The 17,086-nt window shown below is 37.9% G+C and overlaps 1 protein-coding gene across 1 annotated transcript in view; it reads left to right on the forward strand.

Annotated features, from left to right (window-relative positions):
- Positions 1 to 384: 384 nt before the first annotated feature.
- Positions 385 to 17,086, forward strand: part of OTOGL (otogelin like) — an 83,763-nt gene continuing 67,061 nt past the window's right edge. The window contains exons 1-12 of the mRNA XM_085537683.1: positions 385 to 711; positions 1,635 to 1,674; positions 2,751 to 2,799; positions 4,188 to 4,248; positions 5,185 to 5,283; positions 5,966 to 6,120; positions 8,187 to 8,308; positions 10,304 to 10,509; positions 13,174 to 13,304; positions 13,895 to 14,001; positions 15,983 to 16,089; positions 16,791 to 16,916. Of these exons, the coding sequence (XP_085393809.1) occupies positions 603 to 711; positions 1,635 to 1,674; positions 2,751 to 2,799; positions 4,188 to 4,248; positions 5,185 to 5,283; positions 5,966 to 6,120; positions 8,187 to 8,308; positions 10,304 to 10,509; positions 13,174 to 13,304; positions 13,895 to 14,001; positions 15,983 to 16,089; positions 16,791 to 16,916 (1,312 nt within the window). The 5' untranslated portion in view covers positions 385 to 602. The remainder of the gene's footprint in view (positions 712 to 1,634; positions 1,675 to 2,750; positions 2,800 to 4,187; positions 4,249 to 5,184; positions 5,284 to 5,965; positions 6,121 to 8,186; positions 8,309 to 10,303; positions 10,510 to 13,173; positions 13,305 to 13,894; positions 14,002 to 15,982; positions 16,090 to 16,790; positions 16,917 to 17,086) is intronic.

The raw sequence follows: 17,086 nt of genomic DNA on the forward strand, positions 1-17,086 counted from the left end.
AGGAGTAGCCATTTCAATTTCTTGAATTGATTCACTTCTTGCTCATTCTATTAATGTTCAGAGTAAAGTGGGTAAGTGGGAACAGATAAGGAATATTAATATGTTAATTTCCAAAATGATCTGGTTGCATTTTACGCACTAACACAACTGCAGGTTCTTTCTAAAACTGTTTGCTATAATAAGAAGGGCAGAAAAAGACGCAAGTGTCAAAGCACACAAAGGCGTGATGACGACTGAAGGATCTCTCAAAGCGTCACAACATGGCAAAATTTCTTGCCATTGTCTGCCGTCTTATAAAGGGCCAATTGAATTTCACAGAGGAGTAATGCTCACAGGTCTGGTGAAAGTGTAACTAATACAGACTCTGCTGAGCAGTTACCATGCATTTCTAATGAGAGACATGCAGCCAGAAAGTTGTATGCAACTCTTGCTAAGCTCCTGAAGCTGTATGTATCTACCAAGCTTGATGTCTCCTTTTCTTTTCCTTTCTGTAGTGTATTATTTTAAATCATGCATCGAGCTATCTAAATTTTAAAGGATCTAAACACACTGCAGGAAGACACAGTTAGAAGATGCCATCATAGTCAAAGCCATTAATTTGGATGAATTTCCTATTACTAAGTTATACTGAAATGAACATTGTGGGAAAGCTCAATTTAATGATACCGTGGAGTATATTCTTGCTTCATTCACTGCTGTCCTCTTTGCAAGGTAAGAACTTTATTTCATCTTTGCAGTATACTAACTTCTACAATTAGTTCTGTGAGTATTTCATTAGTGTGTCTGCTTATTTTTCTATCATAAACCAACATTTTTGACCCTTTTTGGAGTTCATAAACCAATTTCACAGGTTAAAAAACTGTTATATATATCTCCATTCTTTCTGGTAGGGGTTGAAGCTAAAATATATCTTTTTTCTTTTTTTTTAAGCATACATTTTTATGTTTGAATTTTGTAACAAAAGAAGCTATTACAGAATTAAGTTTAAATGTCTTTGTTTCATTGCCATTGTTGTCAGACGTGTAAGCTAGTAATTAATTTCAACAGGGTATAATTTTGTTTGATCAGACTGCACCTGCAGTGTTTTAAAGCGTTTTTGGAATATTAGAATAAACAATTGTTCCTCTGGCTATAGAAACAACCCTTTTAATTTTTATGCATACGCACTGCAAATAGGTCTTGTAGGTAGTTTCTTTAGAGTCATTATAAAGATTTCTAAGACAACATGAGAGTGTGATGAGAATCGCAACTGAGTTTTTTAAGGAACAAGCAGAAAAAGATTACAGGTTACCGCTCTAGAAGTTTGACTGATAGATCTGAGCACCTCTTATGTTTTACTAGATATGGTCTAAGCCTCTGAAGAAATAAAAATGCTTTGCTTTTTTTGGTGGTAGCATGTAGCAGAGCTGAGACCATGGGAATTTGCAGGTGGTGAGCACTTGCGAGCATCAAGCTTTCAGGAAGGAATGCATCTGTTGCTAGATTCCTTGTGATGAGAAGAAGGTTATGTAAAGATACTTTAGGAAACTCAGGTTCATTAACTGCTTTTTAAAGAACAGAACTCATTAGTTATTTGCCAAATGCAGAGTAACGCTACAGAAAAATATTTACCTTGATGATTTTTTAATCTACAGGAACTTACTGCAAGCTTTCCCTTTTGAGAAGGACTTCAAGGTAAGTTTTTATTCCCTGTTTGTTAAGTCTCATGAATAAAATGAAAATGTGTAAGGCCTTTCTGTTGTGGTGTAAGTTAGAAAGTAAAATACAGTCTTGAATTTGCCGTGTAAGTTGTCATGTATATGTGCATTGGATGTAAAACACACTTTCAGAATGTTTACAATTCTTTTCAAAGAATTTATATAATGAGCATGGATCCTCCATTTGAAAAATGAAGGCACTTATGAAAAATGATACTTCTACTGTCTCAAGAAAGCTTAGAGGAGTAATGGAATGAAACCAAGATGAGATCATTATTTTATGTCTGGAAAAATACATTAAATGAGTATCCTTCTACAATTTTAATTGCATGATAAAATCCTAGCTGCTATTTGAAGCACAGAAAAGTAAGTGCTACACAGCCATAAAATAAACATTTTCAATACAAGTTTTCATGCAGAAGCTGAAATCCAAACAAAACCCAAACTAGGAAATGTTCCTGATCCCATTGAATTAAATGGGAACTATGCCATCAATTCTAGTAGAAGTGTCCAGTCGGACATAGCTTTGGATGACTAGTGACCTCTGTATCTAGTGAACACACATACGTGCCGAATGATATGCCATCATGGACTGCTGGTAAAACTGAGTATGTTTTATAGTCTGTTGCCCTTGCTTCTAAACCAGATCACAAACTTAAGTCAGCTGCAGCTGGTGAGTAATCCTTGCTATTAAAAGCACTATACCAATATAGTCACATCACACTTAGGGCAACTCGCTGCTGCACACACACATTCAAGTACCTATGAATCTGGTTTGCAGTTTTGTATCCTGTCATAGAAGCTTGTTCTGCCTATTTTTCCTCTCCCCAACAACCTCCCTGATGTCTGAGAGCAGAGATTGGAGCACTGTTGAATTCTGTAAAATGAGACCACGAAAAGAAAAAAAGAATCACCATTTTAAACGTTAACCCAAGAAAGACCTCTTTGATAAAGTGATGGTAATCAGAGAGAAACACTTCTCTCTGGGGAACGGCTTATTCAGGCTGCTCCGGGGACCTTTGGTTATACAAGATCCTTTTTGTTTTCTTCCAGAAACGAGTTTAATGCAGCTCGACAGAAAAGAGATCTCTTAACAACAGAGGTAGGTTATACCTCCGAAAGAGTGGGGAATTCCTCCCCCTGTTCTGCTCGGGGGCTTTGCTGTTGTGACAATGGGGCCTTTGTAACAAGCAAGACCATGGTAACAGGAGGACGGTGAGCAGGAGCCACTGTTCCCTACCTGCTGCCTCCAGCCGAGGCCCATGGCCTCACGCATTCATTCAGTCCTGACGAAAGCTTGCTGAATTACCAATCCTTACAGAACAGCTGATGCACACCATGGGAAATAACACCACTGCTCTTCTGCTTTTTGTGAAGGTGAACAGAAAACCCCAGAAAGCTGTTAGTGTTCAATGAAAAACAGTTGTGTTCACACTGAGATCTGTTAGCTCAAGCTCCAGAGGTGAAGCAGGATTCACAGAAAGAAGAGTTTCTAACAGGTGGAAGTTTAAATGATCTGTTTTGCTCAGTTGTGCAGCTGAAGGCTTGTGTATACCTGAGAGGGCTAGCATGGGAGTACAGAAATGTAACTTCTTGTAATACTCATAGAGTGAGTTAAAAAAAATCATGGCCAAGAGGAACTATTTAAGCAGAAGGACAAAGCTTTGTAAAACAAAAGGATTTAAAATAGCCATGAAGAACTGTAGTGGAAAATATCTAACTATCAAGCACTTTATGCTGGTAAACTTTTTAGTCTAGTGGGGGCAAAAACCTCAGAGTGCTTGTCATGTGAGACTTGTTCAGTCCCCGGAAGGATTGACATGACACGACAAACTGCAACAACAGAGCTCTGGGTCAGAACCCAGGACTTCCTTACAGTCCCCTGCCCCCCTGTTCCTCCATGGGACAGGATGTAGATCAGGCAGATCTGTCTCCTCTTTGTTTGGGATGAGCTGAAATGCAGCTCTGAAGAGTCTTTAATGGGACGTGAAATCCATCACCACTGAAGTGGCTACAATCAAATGATCGGAGAGTATTGCAAGGCATGAGTTATGGGAATCTGGGGAAGGAGGGATATTGCATCTCCACACTCTCCAACTCTTTTTATTTTACTGAAGTGAAAAGGGCAGGATGCTTCTCAGGACCCTCACTCTTCCTCCCAGGTATAAACACAGATCTCCCCAGTAGAGCTCTATTGGTCCATTGGCACTGGTGAAGCAGAGGGCATGGAGAGAAGGCCAGTGGTGACCTCAGTATACTGCTGTATAGTTCTCTGTTCCCCTAAACCACGCTTCCCCTCCTCACAAGTACAGCAGTCACTAACTTTCCTGTTGGTTCAGGCTGCCAGTTTGTCCAAAGTACGTGAGGTTGTGCCATGTGCTGAAACAACCTGCCAAGCCCTAACCCAACCCTTCTGTAAGGCCCTGGGCTTGTATTGGTGAATCCATAAAGCACAAATACCCTAATTTTGCTTTTATGTTTCTCTGATAGGTTCGAGCTGCATCTCCTCAGTCACACCTAAATGGAGCCTTGACGTGGAGCCCACCAAGAGGTCAGTGCAACTCTCCCTGGGTGGAGATGCTACTGAACACTGTCCTCCTACCCACTTCCTGTTTTGCCATGGGCCTTGTCCCCTACAAAGCCCCAATCTATCTCATTATCTCATTTCATCCTCATTACATTGCAGAAATTTCCTGTTGAAAATGTACTTCCAAAATAATGCTGTCAACATTGTAAATATTTCTATCTAGGATTATAATTTCAGCCTGGGAAGGAAAGCAACTATCTCCAAACTTGAAACTTGAAAAACTCTTTTTCCTCCACTTCTGGGGAGCTCTGATTTAGACCATCCTCAGTGAATAGTTAGTAGACAGTAAGGTCTTAACTTTCAAACAGGCTACAAAACTCTTTTATTAAACTGCTTTTACAAACAATAACACAAAACATGTCATTCCCATGGAATCTTATATTTCTGGCTTCAGTTACCTCTTCAGCAGAAATAACATTTTACAATTTCTTAGCATGTAGTGAGAAATACTTTTAACCAGTTTTGTCTCTGCTATGTATTATAGACTGTTAGTAAGCTGAATATACCCTTTGCTTCAATGCCTATGAGGGAGGGGCTGAACATATGTATGAGTTGGGCTGAATTCGGTCAATTAAAATAATCTTCATCCTGTGTATTTCTAGATCGGGAGGACTGGGATTTGGTTTCTTTACATGGGAACTTGACCTTTTGTTTGCTGGGAGGAGACTGACCTTTTGCTCTTTTGTTAGTGTACAAATCTCAGGCTAAAAGAGGGAGAACTTTGTCTTTTAACCAAGGAACACAAAGTATAAAATTAAGTAAATGCTAAAAAGAAAGTGTTGCTGGCTATTTTTCTTAGCTAATATGGATGCTCATGATTTTAGAACAAACATCTAATGCGAGTCTCAACCTATCTGAAAAATACTATATCTACTAAAAGGTTGCTGTGTTTGCTGACAGGCTTGTGTCCTCAAAAGTGCCTTAATGGAGCAGGCTGTACAGAGGCAGGTGACTGTGATTGTCAGTTCTTTCAAGCTAAAGGAAGCAGGTGCCAAATTGGTAAGTCTGGGGTCAAAGTATAAATCAAGTTTTGTGTTCAAGTGATATATAAGGGGAAGGTTTTAAAAACAGTATAGTCAACATAATTTTTGTGATTCCTTTTGTAGTAGCAGAACTTCATTCCACTAGAAGACATCCCACTAGAAGACAAGAGAACTGAAACGATATTAGGTGTAAGGGAAATATATAGAGCAACATCACAGATGCCTAGGTTATAGCATCTGGACTGTGATGAGTCATAGATACCACAACAGATAGATCACTGTCTAATGTATCAGCAGCTGGCCACCTTTTCTAGTTAACTAACCACACAACTGATAGAAAGATGGAGCGACTTACTGAAAATAAAATAACTGACTTGTTAAATGCACTAGTTTCTGGAATCTCTTATACCAAGAATCATCCCAGCTCTTCAATAGTCCTTTGCATCTACTTAGAATTAAAATGTCATCAGTGAAGTGAATCCAAAATTTCCAATGATTGTGTGGGACTAAAACTGCATTCTAAAGATTTGTTTTTAAGAATGTGTTTTATTTAAATAAATCAGGTTATCTTTCATCCTTGTTATTCCTTTTGTTCATAACTCCTACTTCCTTTCCAACCTTGTACTTCTGTAGATGTCTTTGCCACCTGTACATTTTTTATTACTGCACTTGTTGTAAACTCAGTGTGTTTTCTGCAGTTCCTAACAACGGTAAGGACCGAGATGGGATTTGCAAATCATGGGGACAATATCATTTTGAAACGTTTGATGGCATCTACTACTACTTTCCGGGAAATTGCTCATATATTTTTGCAAAAGATTGCGGTGCTCCAGAACCACATTACACTGTTTGGGTAAGTGGGTGAGCATATGTTAGAAATACACACTGAGTATTCCTATATTTCATAAGTAAAGTAGCAAGAGAGACAATAAACAGATCAAACTGCTGCATTACATACAAAACTATGCTGCTGGAAAATGTCTAAACATGTGTGCAGTAACTCAAAACACTGACGAAATAATAATCAACAGAGTCAGTATATTAAAAATAGTATTTCATACTCCCTCTATGCTAAAAAAGGATCTCAGCTCTCTCCTCTCTGGGAAATCCCATGTAGCAAATTGGGACTTAAAGCGGGCCTTGGAAGCTTCAGTAAACTTTAGCTGTCAGATTGCAGAATATATTGAATCGCTAAGTGAAGTTCAAACAGCTTTCACCTTCTTGGTGGCTGGGCAGCCAAGTGTAGCAGGCCCCGAGCTGCAGTCACTGGCATACTAGGATGGATGGAGAGCTGCCTCCCCCAGCTCATGGAAAAGTCTGTTTCCCTGGGGATTTGTGTTCTAATTTTGGCTTACCTCTGTGTCATGCAGGGAAGTTTAACAGCTCAGAAGCCTTTATCCTGACCTATGTAAGGGAGGCACTCTTTTTAGAAATCTCTTCAAATTGCTGAGTACCCACAGCTAATGAGTTTGAGATCAGGGAGAATGCTATGCTACCTATGCTACTTCTGAAACAAAGTGACTGTGTGGAGAGGACATAAGCTCATTATGCCTTTTTTTTTTTCTAGGCCAGGTTTACAGAGAAACCATTTTTCAATACTAGCAACATTTACTATGTCTTTAATTATGACTTTCTTGATACATGTGAAATCCTTAGTGCTTTTACTGGCTTGGTTTATGTCACTCAAAGAAACAGTAACTGTTTTTTATTTGCAGCATTAAGTGTCAGCCTAGGAAGATTAGTGTATATGTAAGCACTGTATTTGTTTACCAATAGATCTTCTCTGAAAAAGTGAGAGTGCTGGTTTCTAATTACAGCCCCTATTACTACATTGGCAAAGTGTTTCACAGTTACTCATCTATTTAGCTTCACAACACTGTCAAGAAAACTTACAATACAACTCCCATCTTTCTCCAAGAAAACTGTCACATAAGGTCATAGTAGTGTTTAGCTGGTTAGAGCATATGAATAGTCAGTCAGAATAAATCTGAGCCGACAGTTTTCATGTCCTGAGAGCTCACCCTGGCCAGCAAAAGCCATAATATCTCTGGGGACAAGGATGTTCCTGCACTACAGGAGTCATGTTCTGCAATGCTGATGGCTGGGATAGCAGTGGAATCCCAATTGCAAAGGTAGCAAGTCATGGATGTCACATACTGCCCATAGCCTCGAGACCCACTATTTTTGCAGGTCTCTCCCTGGTTGAATACCACTTGCTGTGCTCAAATTGAGGAGCTGATGTGAGAGTTGAGCCAATACCCTGGCTCAGGAACCTATCTGTGTATGATGGGGACAGTCAGATTTCAGAAGAGCTTTCCATTTCCACTGATGGTCCTGGAAAACCAATGAAAAACAGATTTTAACAATGCACTTAATTTAGATGCCTGCAATAATCTGTGGGAACTTTCTCAAATCTCAACAAATCCTGAGTGCTTTAGTAAGGTATGCTCTAGTTCAGCTGGTGCCAGTCTCGGTTGGCAGGGAGAATGCAGGCTTTGGGCTGAGGTTTAGTATCTCATAGTAGTCCCCTCCAGACCCGTACTGAGTTGTAGAAATATTTTAGTGTGTATAACAAGCTTCTACACTGGCAGTGATAAGCTAGCTTACTACAATGTCTGTGTGTGAAGTTCATCTGTGTAAGATACCTGAGTATTTCTTTCAGTGTTTAAGCCATTACCTTGTGATACTTCCTGCTGTTAAACACTTACTGTTTCTCAGCAGTATTGGTTAGTGCAAAAATTCTAGTTTTGCATATTTTTGTAACAATGACTTCTTTACAATTTAAATATTTTTATCTAAAGCTCTTTGGTGACTAACATACAGAAAAGTAAATTATCATATGTGTGTTTATGAAAACTTGTGTGAAATTACTGATGACAAACACTTATTCTAACTGTGCATACATTCTTTCCCTTGAAGGTTCATAACAGTCCTCACTGTCATGGTTCTGTGTATTCTTGTCAGAGGTCGATCAGCTTGTTTTTTTCAAACCAAGAAGAAATAACTATTTCAGGACATGAAGTAAGAAAGGAAGGAAACAGGTAAGTGTTCTAATGGTCATTTTAAAATGTTTTATTGCAGAAATTCTGGAGTTCAAGAAGTCAGTGCTTTTTATGTCAAACAGGGAACATAATTTACTACATATTTTTACTGACCCCTGGCTATTCTGAATTGGGACTGACAAGAGAGGGAGGATGAATTGTGTCCATGTAATACCTGAATGAGCATTCACTCCCTACATGACCTAGATAGTACAAGACTATCCTAAGTATTTTTTTGCTGTTTGATAAAGTACAGCAAATTTCAAAGACTTAAGTTATTCTTTCATAACATGATAGAAGGTATGTATTTGGATGTAATAATGATATAGACATTAGCATCTGAGGATGATGACTAAAGTACTATCAGTCTATTCACCCCAACAGAAGCAGTTTTGGAAGATTAGGATTAAATTATGCTACATTATTACTGTGCAGTGGTTTTTGCCCAAGGAAGGAGGGTATCTGATGTAGTCATCAAGCTACTCTCAATGATATTTGGAAAGTCATGGTGGTCAGGTTAGGTCCCTGGTGACAAGAAAAAAGGCGATAATAATGCCTGTTTTTAAGAAGGGTAGAAAGGATGACCCAGGGAAGAGTCACTGATATCATCTATCTGGACTTCACTATGGCCTTTTACATGGTACCCCATAATGTCCTTCTCTCCAAATACATGGATTTGAAGGGTGGACTGTTCAGTGGACAAAGAACTGGTTGTGAGAGCATGCCCAGAAAATGGTGTTCAATGGCTCAGTGTCCAGATGGATAATAGTAATGAGAGGTATCTTTCAGGGGTTTGTACTAGGACTGGTGGTCTTTAACATCTTGATGCATGACATTGACAGTGGGATCAAGCATACCCTCAGCAAGACTATGGATGATACCAAATTGTGTGGTGCAGTCAGCATGCCTGAGAGATGGGATGACATTGAGGGAGACCCAGACTGGCTTGAGCAGTGGGTCCAGGTGAACCTCATACAGTTCAACAAATCCAGTTGCCAGGTCTTGCACCTAGATTGTGGATAGAAACTTTTGTCCTACTTGTAACTCCCACTATCACTACAAACTTGGGGCTGTAAGGATAGAGCACAGCTCTGCCAAAAGGGATGTGGTGATGCTGGTGGATGGCAAGCTAGACACAAGCTGGTGATGTGCCCTTGCAGCCCAGAAAGCCACCCGTGTCCTGGGCTGCATCAAAAGAAGTGTGACCAGAAGGGCAAGGGAGGTGATCCGGACCCTCTGCTCTGTGGGAGTACTACGTCCAGATGTGGTTTCAAATCAGAAGAGGGGAGATTTAGATTTGATGTTAGAAAAAGTTTTCTATAGTAATGATAGTGAGGCACTGGAACAGGTTGCCAATGGAGGTGGGGGAAGCCTCATCCTTGGAGATGTTCAAGGTCAGGCTGGATGGGGCTCTGAGCAAACTGATCTACCTGTGGATGTCCCTGTTCATTGCAGAGGAGTTGGACTAGATGACCATTAGTTGTTCCTCCCAACTAAAAACTATATGATTCTATGATATATAATTTTTGTTCAAGAGTATCTTCTGTACTGTAAAATCCTCTATTTGCGTTCAGCAAACCTGATGATTGATCCTTTGCCCAGAAGGACTGCTAGTGCTCACCATACCAGGAGCACTGATAGTAATGTCACAGAGCTGCTTATGCAAAACAGGGTGCTTATGAAGTAATATATTCTTCTATGTGCCTGTGCTGAACTTTGAAAATGAATATATATTATTCTTTCAGAGTTACCATCAGAACAGCTGATACTTGTATACACCAGAAAAGCATTCACTTGTAATGGTCAATACAGACAAGCAAATAAGAATAGATAGTAAAGAATAGATAGTAAAAACATGACGAAGAACTGAAGTGACTGTATAAACATGGGGAAAAAAGGGTGTATTGAGTTAGATGATGATGTTCTGTGTGTATTTTTCCTACTACTAACCTTGTTTCATCTGTGATCTTTGAAGTAAGCTGTTTATTTTTTCAGATTAATGTTGCCACAGACAGTTGGAAACGTTTTCTTTGAGAGATTGGCTGACTATATTCTGGTGAAAACCACCTTTGGTTTTTCTCTTGCTTGGGATGGAAACTCTGGTATTTATATTAAGCTGACAGAAGATCATCACGGAAAACCATGTGGCCTTTGTGGAAATTTTAATGGTGATAAATCTGATGACCTGATACTGCAAAATAGTAAGTAAATAGCTAGGAAATACACTCTTACCTCGTGTAAGCAGCTCCATGTTCACTTGAAATCTATTATGCAGGAAAAGAAAGTCCTCATTTCAATAGAAAATAGAATATGTGCTCTATTCTTCATTGCCAGTCAAGATGTTAAGGGAAAAAATCCCAAATCAAAAAACTATTTATATGTATGCTTAAGCCTTTTATTGCTCAGCAAAGTACTTGGTGTATGTTTATCTTAGCTGGTGGAAGTGCCTTGAAATAATAAATAAATAAGCAAATGCTTGTGGTTTTCTCTATGTTCAAGAATGGAGGAAGGAGTGAAAAGCCAAAATATTAATATTTGGGAAAAACACCGTGTTGAGTCATTTGTTTACATTGCCATAAAAATATGAGCTGAAATATTTACATTTAAAAGCATTTTCCAGAAAATTCCTCATATCTCTGTTGGTATGTTGCATCAAGGGCCTCCTAGAACCCTGTATGGTGAATTGCCTCATCTGAGTAAGAAGTGACTTCCTGAGTTGGTAGAATATTCTGTAATCTTTGTAATTCTAAATAGTTGTGCTTTCTAGAAACTTTTGTCCTACTCATAACCAATGTGAAGAAAGAGCAAGCATAGGAATTCAGTCTGATAAAAATAAAGATAGAACTGTTTTACCATTGATTGCTGAGAGAATCAAATCCCATGACCCTACATTTTGTCAAGTCACAAAGGTTATCTGACTGTAACTTTTTTCCCCTGCTCTGTTTTGTTCCATTCATTATGGTTGATAGGCAGGAGGTGTTTGACATTTTGAATGATGGAAAAAGCAGTCTGCATGTCTTTGCACTGTTTAAAAAATCTGCCCAATATTAATTCCTAGTATTTCTTTTGTTATGAAAGAAGTGGGTTCACTGTTTCATACCTAAATGGTAATTCAGAAGAGATAATGAATTCACACAAATTCTTTAAAAGTAATTATTTCTCAGCATTTTTAAATGTGTTCTCTGTTATAAATGCCTTCAAGTATGACAGCTCTTTGTTTAACTTCAGAGCTACATGTTTTTTCCACTGTCATTTCTTCTGGCACTTCTCTTTGTCAGAAGTGACAGTATTATTGTAGTGTACAATCCAGAGCACTGTGAATTACTTCAGACTTGAACCAGTTGTATGGTAACCTTGGTACCTTGACTCTTTGCAATGCAAGATGTTCTGCTGTCTTCACATGAAGAGACTACTAAATTGAAATTGCTTCTAAGCTGCAACTTTTTTCTAAATGTTTCAATTTCTGGAATCAGTTAGGATGATGATTTGTCTCCCCTGACTGTACTATTCCCACATTACTGTAAAGGCAGTTCTTACATCTATCCTGAATCTGACAGAGTCTGAATGCCCTGTTTGCATTGTCTTACATAACGAAGCTGTGGAGTATCAATTTCAAAGCATAGTTTAAAAAATCAACTCCTTTTCAGTTTCCTTCATCTTTCATACCATCTTTATATTGCCTTAATACATGGGACTCCATTTGTGCGTAAAACCATTTTAAGGGCAGTGATTTTGTATAGTGGGATTTTTTTTTAAGACTTAGAATGTTTTTTTCAAGACACATCAAAATGAGAATAAAATCACTTTAATGTTTCTGCAGAACCAGGTTTGTATTGACAGGTTTACTTCTAGATGAAAATCAGCCTTTTAAGTTTGGGAAGGGTTTTCAGAATTATGTCAGAAAAGGAGAAAAGTTTTAATTCTCCTTGGCTCTTAAGTAAACTAGCTTGGTTTAGCTTTGTTTATCTGTGCAGACCCAAGTACGAATATCTGATCATTTTGTTTTTGGACTTCCCACATTCCAGAGTGTCAAACTGTGTATATTTTGTGCTGAAGGAAGTTGAATTAAGTTTTGCTGTTCTATGAATTAAAAACAACAACAACAACAACAACAAAAAAAAAAAAAAAAAAAAAAAGAAAAAAAGAAAAAGAAAAAGAAGCAACTAATTTCATTCCAATATTCTATCTCCTCACCAATGTGTAGTTAACAATCACATAGATACATATATATTAATTATGATTCTTTAAAGTGGAGGCAGTAAACTCACTCTAGCATACTTAAGAACATAAAGAAAATGTAATACATTGTTCTTGCTGCAAAAATATGGGAATTTTGGGTTTGTTCCTTTACCACAACCTTCTTGAATGTTCTTATGTGTCTGTTGCCATGACTTCCAATCACGCATCTCATTCATTCATTCTCCCATCCTCATGCTGTTAGGAGAATTGGGCAAGTATTGTGTTTGTCATAGGGGTTTTCTGCAGCAGGGGAAAGAGAATGAGATAACAGTGCTAACTGACCATTGTGAAACATGACGAAAATCTTAAACTGTTTTAAAGAAATGTATTTTTTCTTAAGCATTCAGTGTGTTACAGTAGTTCTTATTTGTATATTTATTATAAAAGTGTCATTAATTTTATTTAAAAAGAATATTTGCCTCATACATATGTATATAATTTTCATCTAAATGTGTTATAAATATTGGCTAATGTTAAAAAGGAAAAATCAGCTTTTTCTAAACTCTACCTACTCTATGCATACCTACATCTGAAGTAACACGTGTTTTTAAACACATTCAAAAATATCCAAGACATCTTTTCAGCTTGTGCTGACAGTCTTTCTTCTGGGTGCTCTTATCATACAGGAGGTGAATATACAGAAGACATTGCTGAATTTGGAAATAGCTGGGCTGTGCAAATCTCAGATGGTGCAGCTTGTGTACCTACTGCCTTAGATTTTTCCAGTCCTTGCTCAGCTAACGCAGAATCCACTGAGGTAAATTAATCTTGCAGTAATTATTTTTATTATTATCATTACTTTAAATCTTCCCTGCCTTGTGATAGTACAAGAATCTAGTAATATAAACGGTATAGAAAAAAAATCTCAACAGCATTGAGGCTTTGAAAAGATTCAGGTCAGGGCTGTTGCTAGAGAATGTCCAAAGATCTTCAATTTATCATAAAAGTACAAGCATTCCAATAGGATGTGCCAAGTGGTAAAGGTCTGCTGGTAGAGCTCTTTGTTGAGTTTCCAATTCTGGCATCATACAGCTCATTCTGTTGGAAATTATGAAATACTGCAGAATACCGTGCTCAGCTCCTGGATTGACATGAAATACATTTATGGTCATTTTGCAGTCTGTCATGCCAAGTAGCTTAGGAGCAGTATGTAATCAAGCCACTGTAGTTAGAGAGAACAAATTTTAGAAAGAATAGTAGAGAACACATAATAAATGGAGACTTGAGATTCTCAAGCTTTAATGGGAGTATGAAGGACCCTAGATTAGATCATCAAAGCTAAAAATAATTATGCTTGTTCAGAAAGTATTTTCTAACTATTGTTTACTGATTTTCCTTAATGCACAGGATATATTCTTCAAGTGCCAAATATTCCTACAATTTCCTTTTCTCAGCTGTCACGAGAGCATAGATCCATATTCTTATATTTCTAGCTGTATGAATGATCTTTGCAGGTAAGAATGGAGTTCTTGTTTACTTTGATGCATGAAATGAATATTTTCTTTTCTGAGGCAAGAACTGAGCAGTACTGAGTGAAGTTAGTAGGAACTAAATAAGTTCAAAATGAAAGAGATGGTGTTTCTTTCAGTGGGTGATTTTCTGTGGAGCTAGAGGACACATAACCTGTGTCTCAGTTAAGAGAGAGTTTGGTTGCTAGATATCTACATGAATTCAAGGGAAGACTAGACAAACACATGGGAGAGAAGGTCTTATGACTAAGAAGCAATTGTCATAAATAACAGGAACTGTGCCAGGTACTATTATAACCTCAGATTGTCATCAATTTAATCAAAAGCATACAGAAAGGTTCACAAGACTAAAAGCAAGAATCACGCAGTAGTATCCATTACAACTTGTTAGTTCATTTTCAATGAATTTTGAGTTTTGTTCTTCCATCAAGTGAATATGGAAGAATTTGAGTTTGTAAGTGAGTTCTCTAAGTGTTTCTTCTGCAGTTGATGCTCTGTACATTAATTCCACTAAGAGAAGAGCTGATCTGCCTCTGCATAGTCTCAGTGTAACTCAGGAGCTTATTGTGCCTTTTCCTCTGTCAAAAGAAGAATAACGAAAAGCAAATTTTAAGATGCGATATTTAGTGTCATGGTGTTAAGGAGTAAAAGAAGCATAATGAGAAGCAAATTTTCAAATGTGATATTGTCAGTGTTACGACATTAAGGAGGTTTTGATTTTTGTTGAAATGGACATGTGTGCTGAATGTGAATTGTGTGAATGTTAAAAACCTTGAAGGAAGTTTCTGTGTCTGAGGACCTAATTAATTTAGGCTTATTTTGCTTATAAGAGGTCTCTTCTTGTGGCTTAGTGTCAGTTTATAAAGGGGGGCCATTTCATATGCCAAGTATTCTTTCTATTAAGACCCATTTAATTGGATTAGATAAAGAGAATTGGGAGAAACTGATCACTGTAACAAGGAATATAGCGGTGTTTGATTTGGTAACAGATGTGCTGAAAGCAGAATACAAATGCAATTTAATATATTCTCAAGACCATTAATTTTGGAAGCTTGATCTTTTGTGCTGAAAGACAAACTCAGCTAATCTGTCCTGGTCATGCTTATAACAGAAATGTCTTATTATGACTAGTTCATTTTGGCATCAGGTCCTTCATGGAGAGTGATAGGAATTGTTGGGTTTTCACAGTAAAACAAATGGTAGTATTTTGCCTTATGTAACTTACATCTGGGTAAAATCTGAGGTTACTTAAATACTGATGAATATCTCTTTACTTGACTCTGGCAGAAATGGATTATCCAGCTTCTTCTGTATAGATTATTATAGAGATAATGGCTTTGCCCAAGATTGCACTGTAACTCTTTGAACTTGTCTACAGTATTTGATAGATAATGCTTCTATTGCTAAGCAGCAAGGTCAGAAGTCTAACAACAGGGTTCTACTCACCTAAGTTCAAGGACTGAGTTTGAGTTAGAAACTTGAACTTGATAAAGGACATTTGGTCCAAGTATCAGTGTAGGTGAGAGTTCCCATACCAGGCAGGAAGGAGAGGGTAAAGACATGGATCTTGTTATTATCATAAAATCACAGAATCGTTTGGGTTGCAAAGGACCTTCAAGATCATGTAGTTCCAACCTCCTGGCAGGAACACCTCCTACTAGATCCTGTTGCTAGAATACCCATCCAGCCTGGCCTTGAACACATCTGGTGTGGGAGTGTCCTCTGTGGGCAACTGTTCGATTGCATTCTTGACCTCTAATGCTGAACTACATTGTTGCCTTTCTGGGCAATTGTTGAATTGTATTGTCGAACTGTCCATTGTCTTAATGACAAGGTTATGTTTTTCTTTCACCATACCCTAGGACAGCAGCATCAGCTGAGTGAAGTATTCTGAGCAGTCTCCCATGGCACTGATTTGTAGGGGGGATTTAAGTTTTGTGATTACTCCCTTGTTTTATCATTTCAGGGTGGATGATGATGAAACATACTGCAGAGCGGTGACAGAGTATGCTAGAGCATGTTCCCATGCTGGGTCCCCTGTGCGTGACTGGAGGGATGATTTTCCTGCTTGTAGTAAGACTCTTCATTAATGCATACTGTATGATATTTGAAATACCACCAGATATCCTTTTCAAGTAATTCCATTTTAACAACATTTGTCGCTACAGGACTCAAACCTTACACTGAAGTAGATCAGCCAGCTTCATTACTGACAGAGAACAAAGAAGTCAATGACTTGCTTGAGGATTATTTTAATTCCATTGAGATCTCATGTAGATACATACCAAATTCACATTTGTGCAGATTGCTTTGAAGCTTCATGTAAGTTGATCATATTCCACAAGGAAGAAAAAACATCTGTGGGGATCTGATATCGTCACTGTTTCCAGCTGACCTTTCAGCCTCTACCAGCTTTATAACAGAATGAATAAAGGGAATGCAGCTCCTTCTCATCATCACTGCTGGCTATCAATTATAGTTCAGTCACATGCAAAGAAATTTGAACTAATTGAGATATGAGCACATTCCCATGTTACAGGAGCTATAACTTGTAGTGGAGAGGTGATAGAAGAATTTGATAAACAGGCTTAAATAGTGATGAGAGATTCACTGCAGTTCATCAGTTAGAACCTCTTCAAACAATCCATTCTACCTAATCTTGATAATCACCTACACCAGAAGTGTTGCACAACTATTTATTCAGTGAGATAAGACTTCTCCTGAATGGAAAGAGAAATTGCACAAAAGCACAATGTAATGTGCTCTTTTTCTAGCTGAGAAGTGTGAAGACAGCTTTGTACACCGTGATTGTATCAGCTGTTGTCCACCAACTTGCACCTTTGAAAAAGATTGTCTTGGCAGCAACCTGCACTGCTTAGATGGATGTTACTGTCCGGATGGTGAGTACTGTTAATTTTATGTGAAAAATATTTGCAAAGTTAATATCCAGCATTGTAATAAAGTTGTCTAAATAAACTGTGCTTAAAGTTAAAAGCCAGAGAATAGGAATAGTTTTAGTTGTTTCAGTTTTTGGTTTTCTAACTGTGATTCTGCTTTTTATTACGTTCTA

This window comes from Coturnix japonica, chromosome 1, assembly GCF_054131305.1.
Source record: "Coturnix japonica strain WE chromosome 1, WE-NBRP24, whole genome shotgun sequence".
NCBI lineage: Eukaryota > Metazoa > Chordata > Aves > Galliformes > Phasianidae > Coturnix > Coturnix japonica.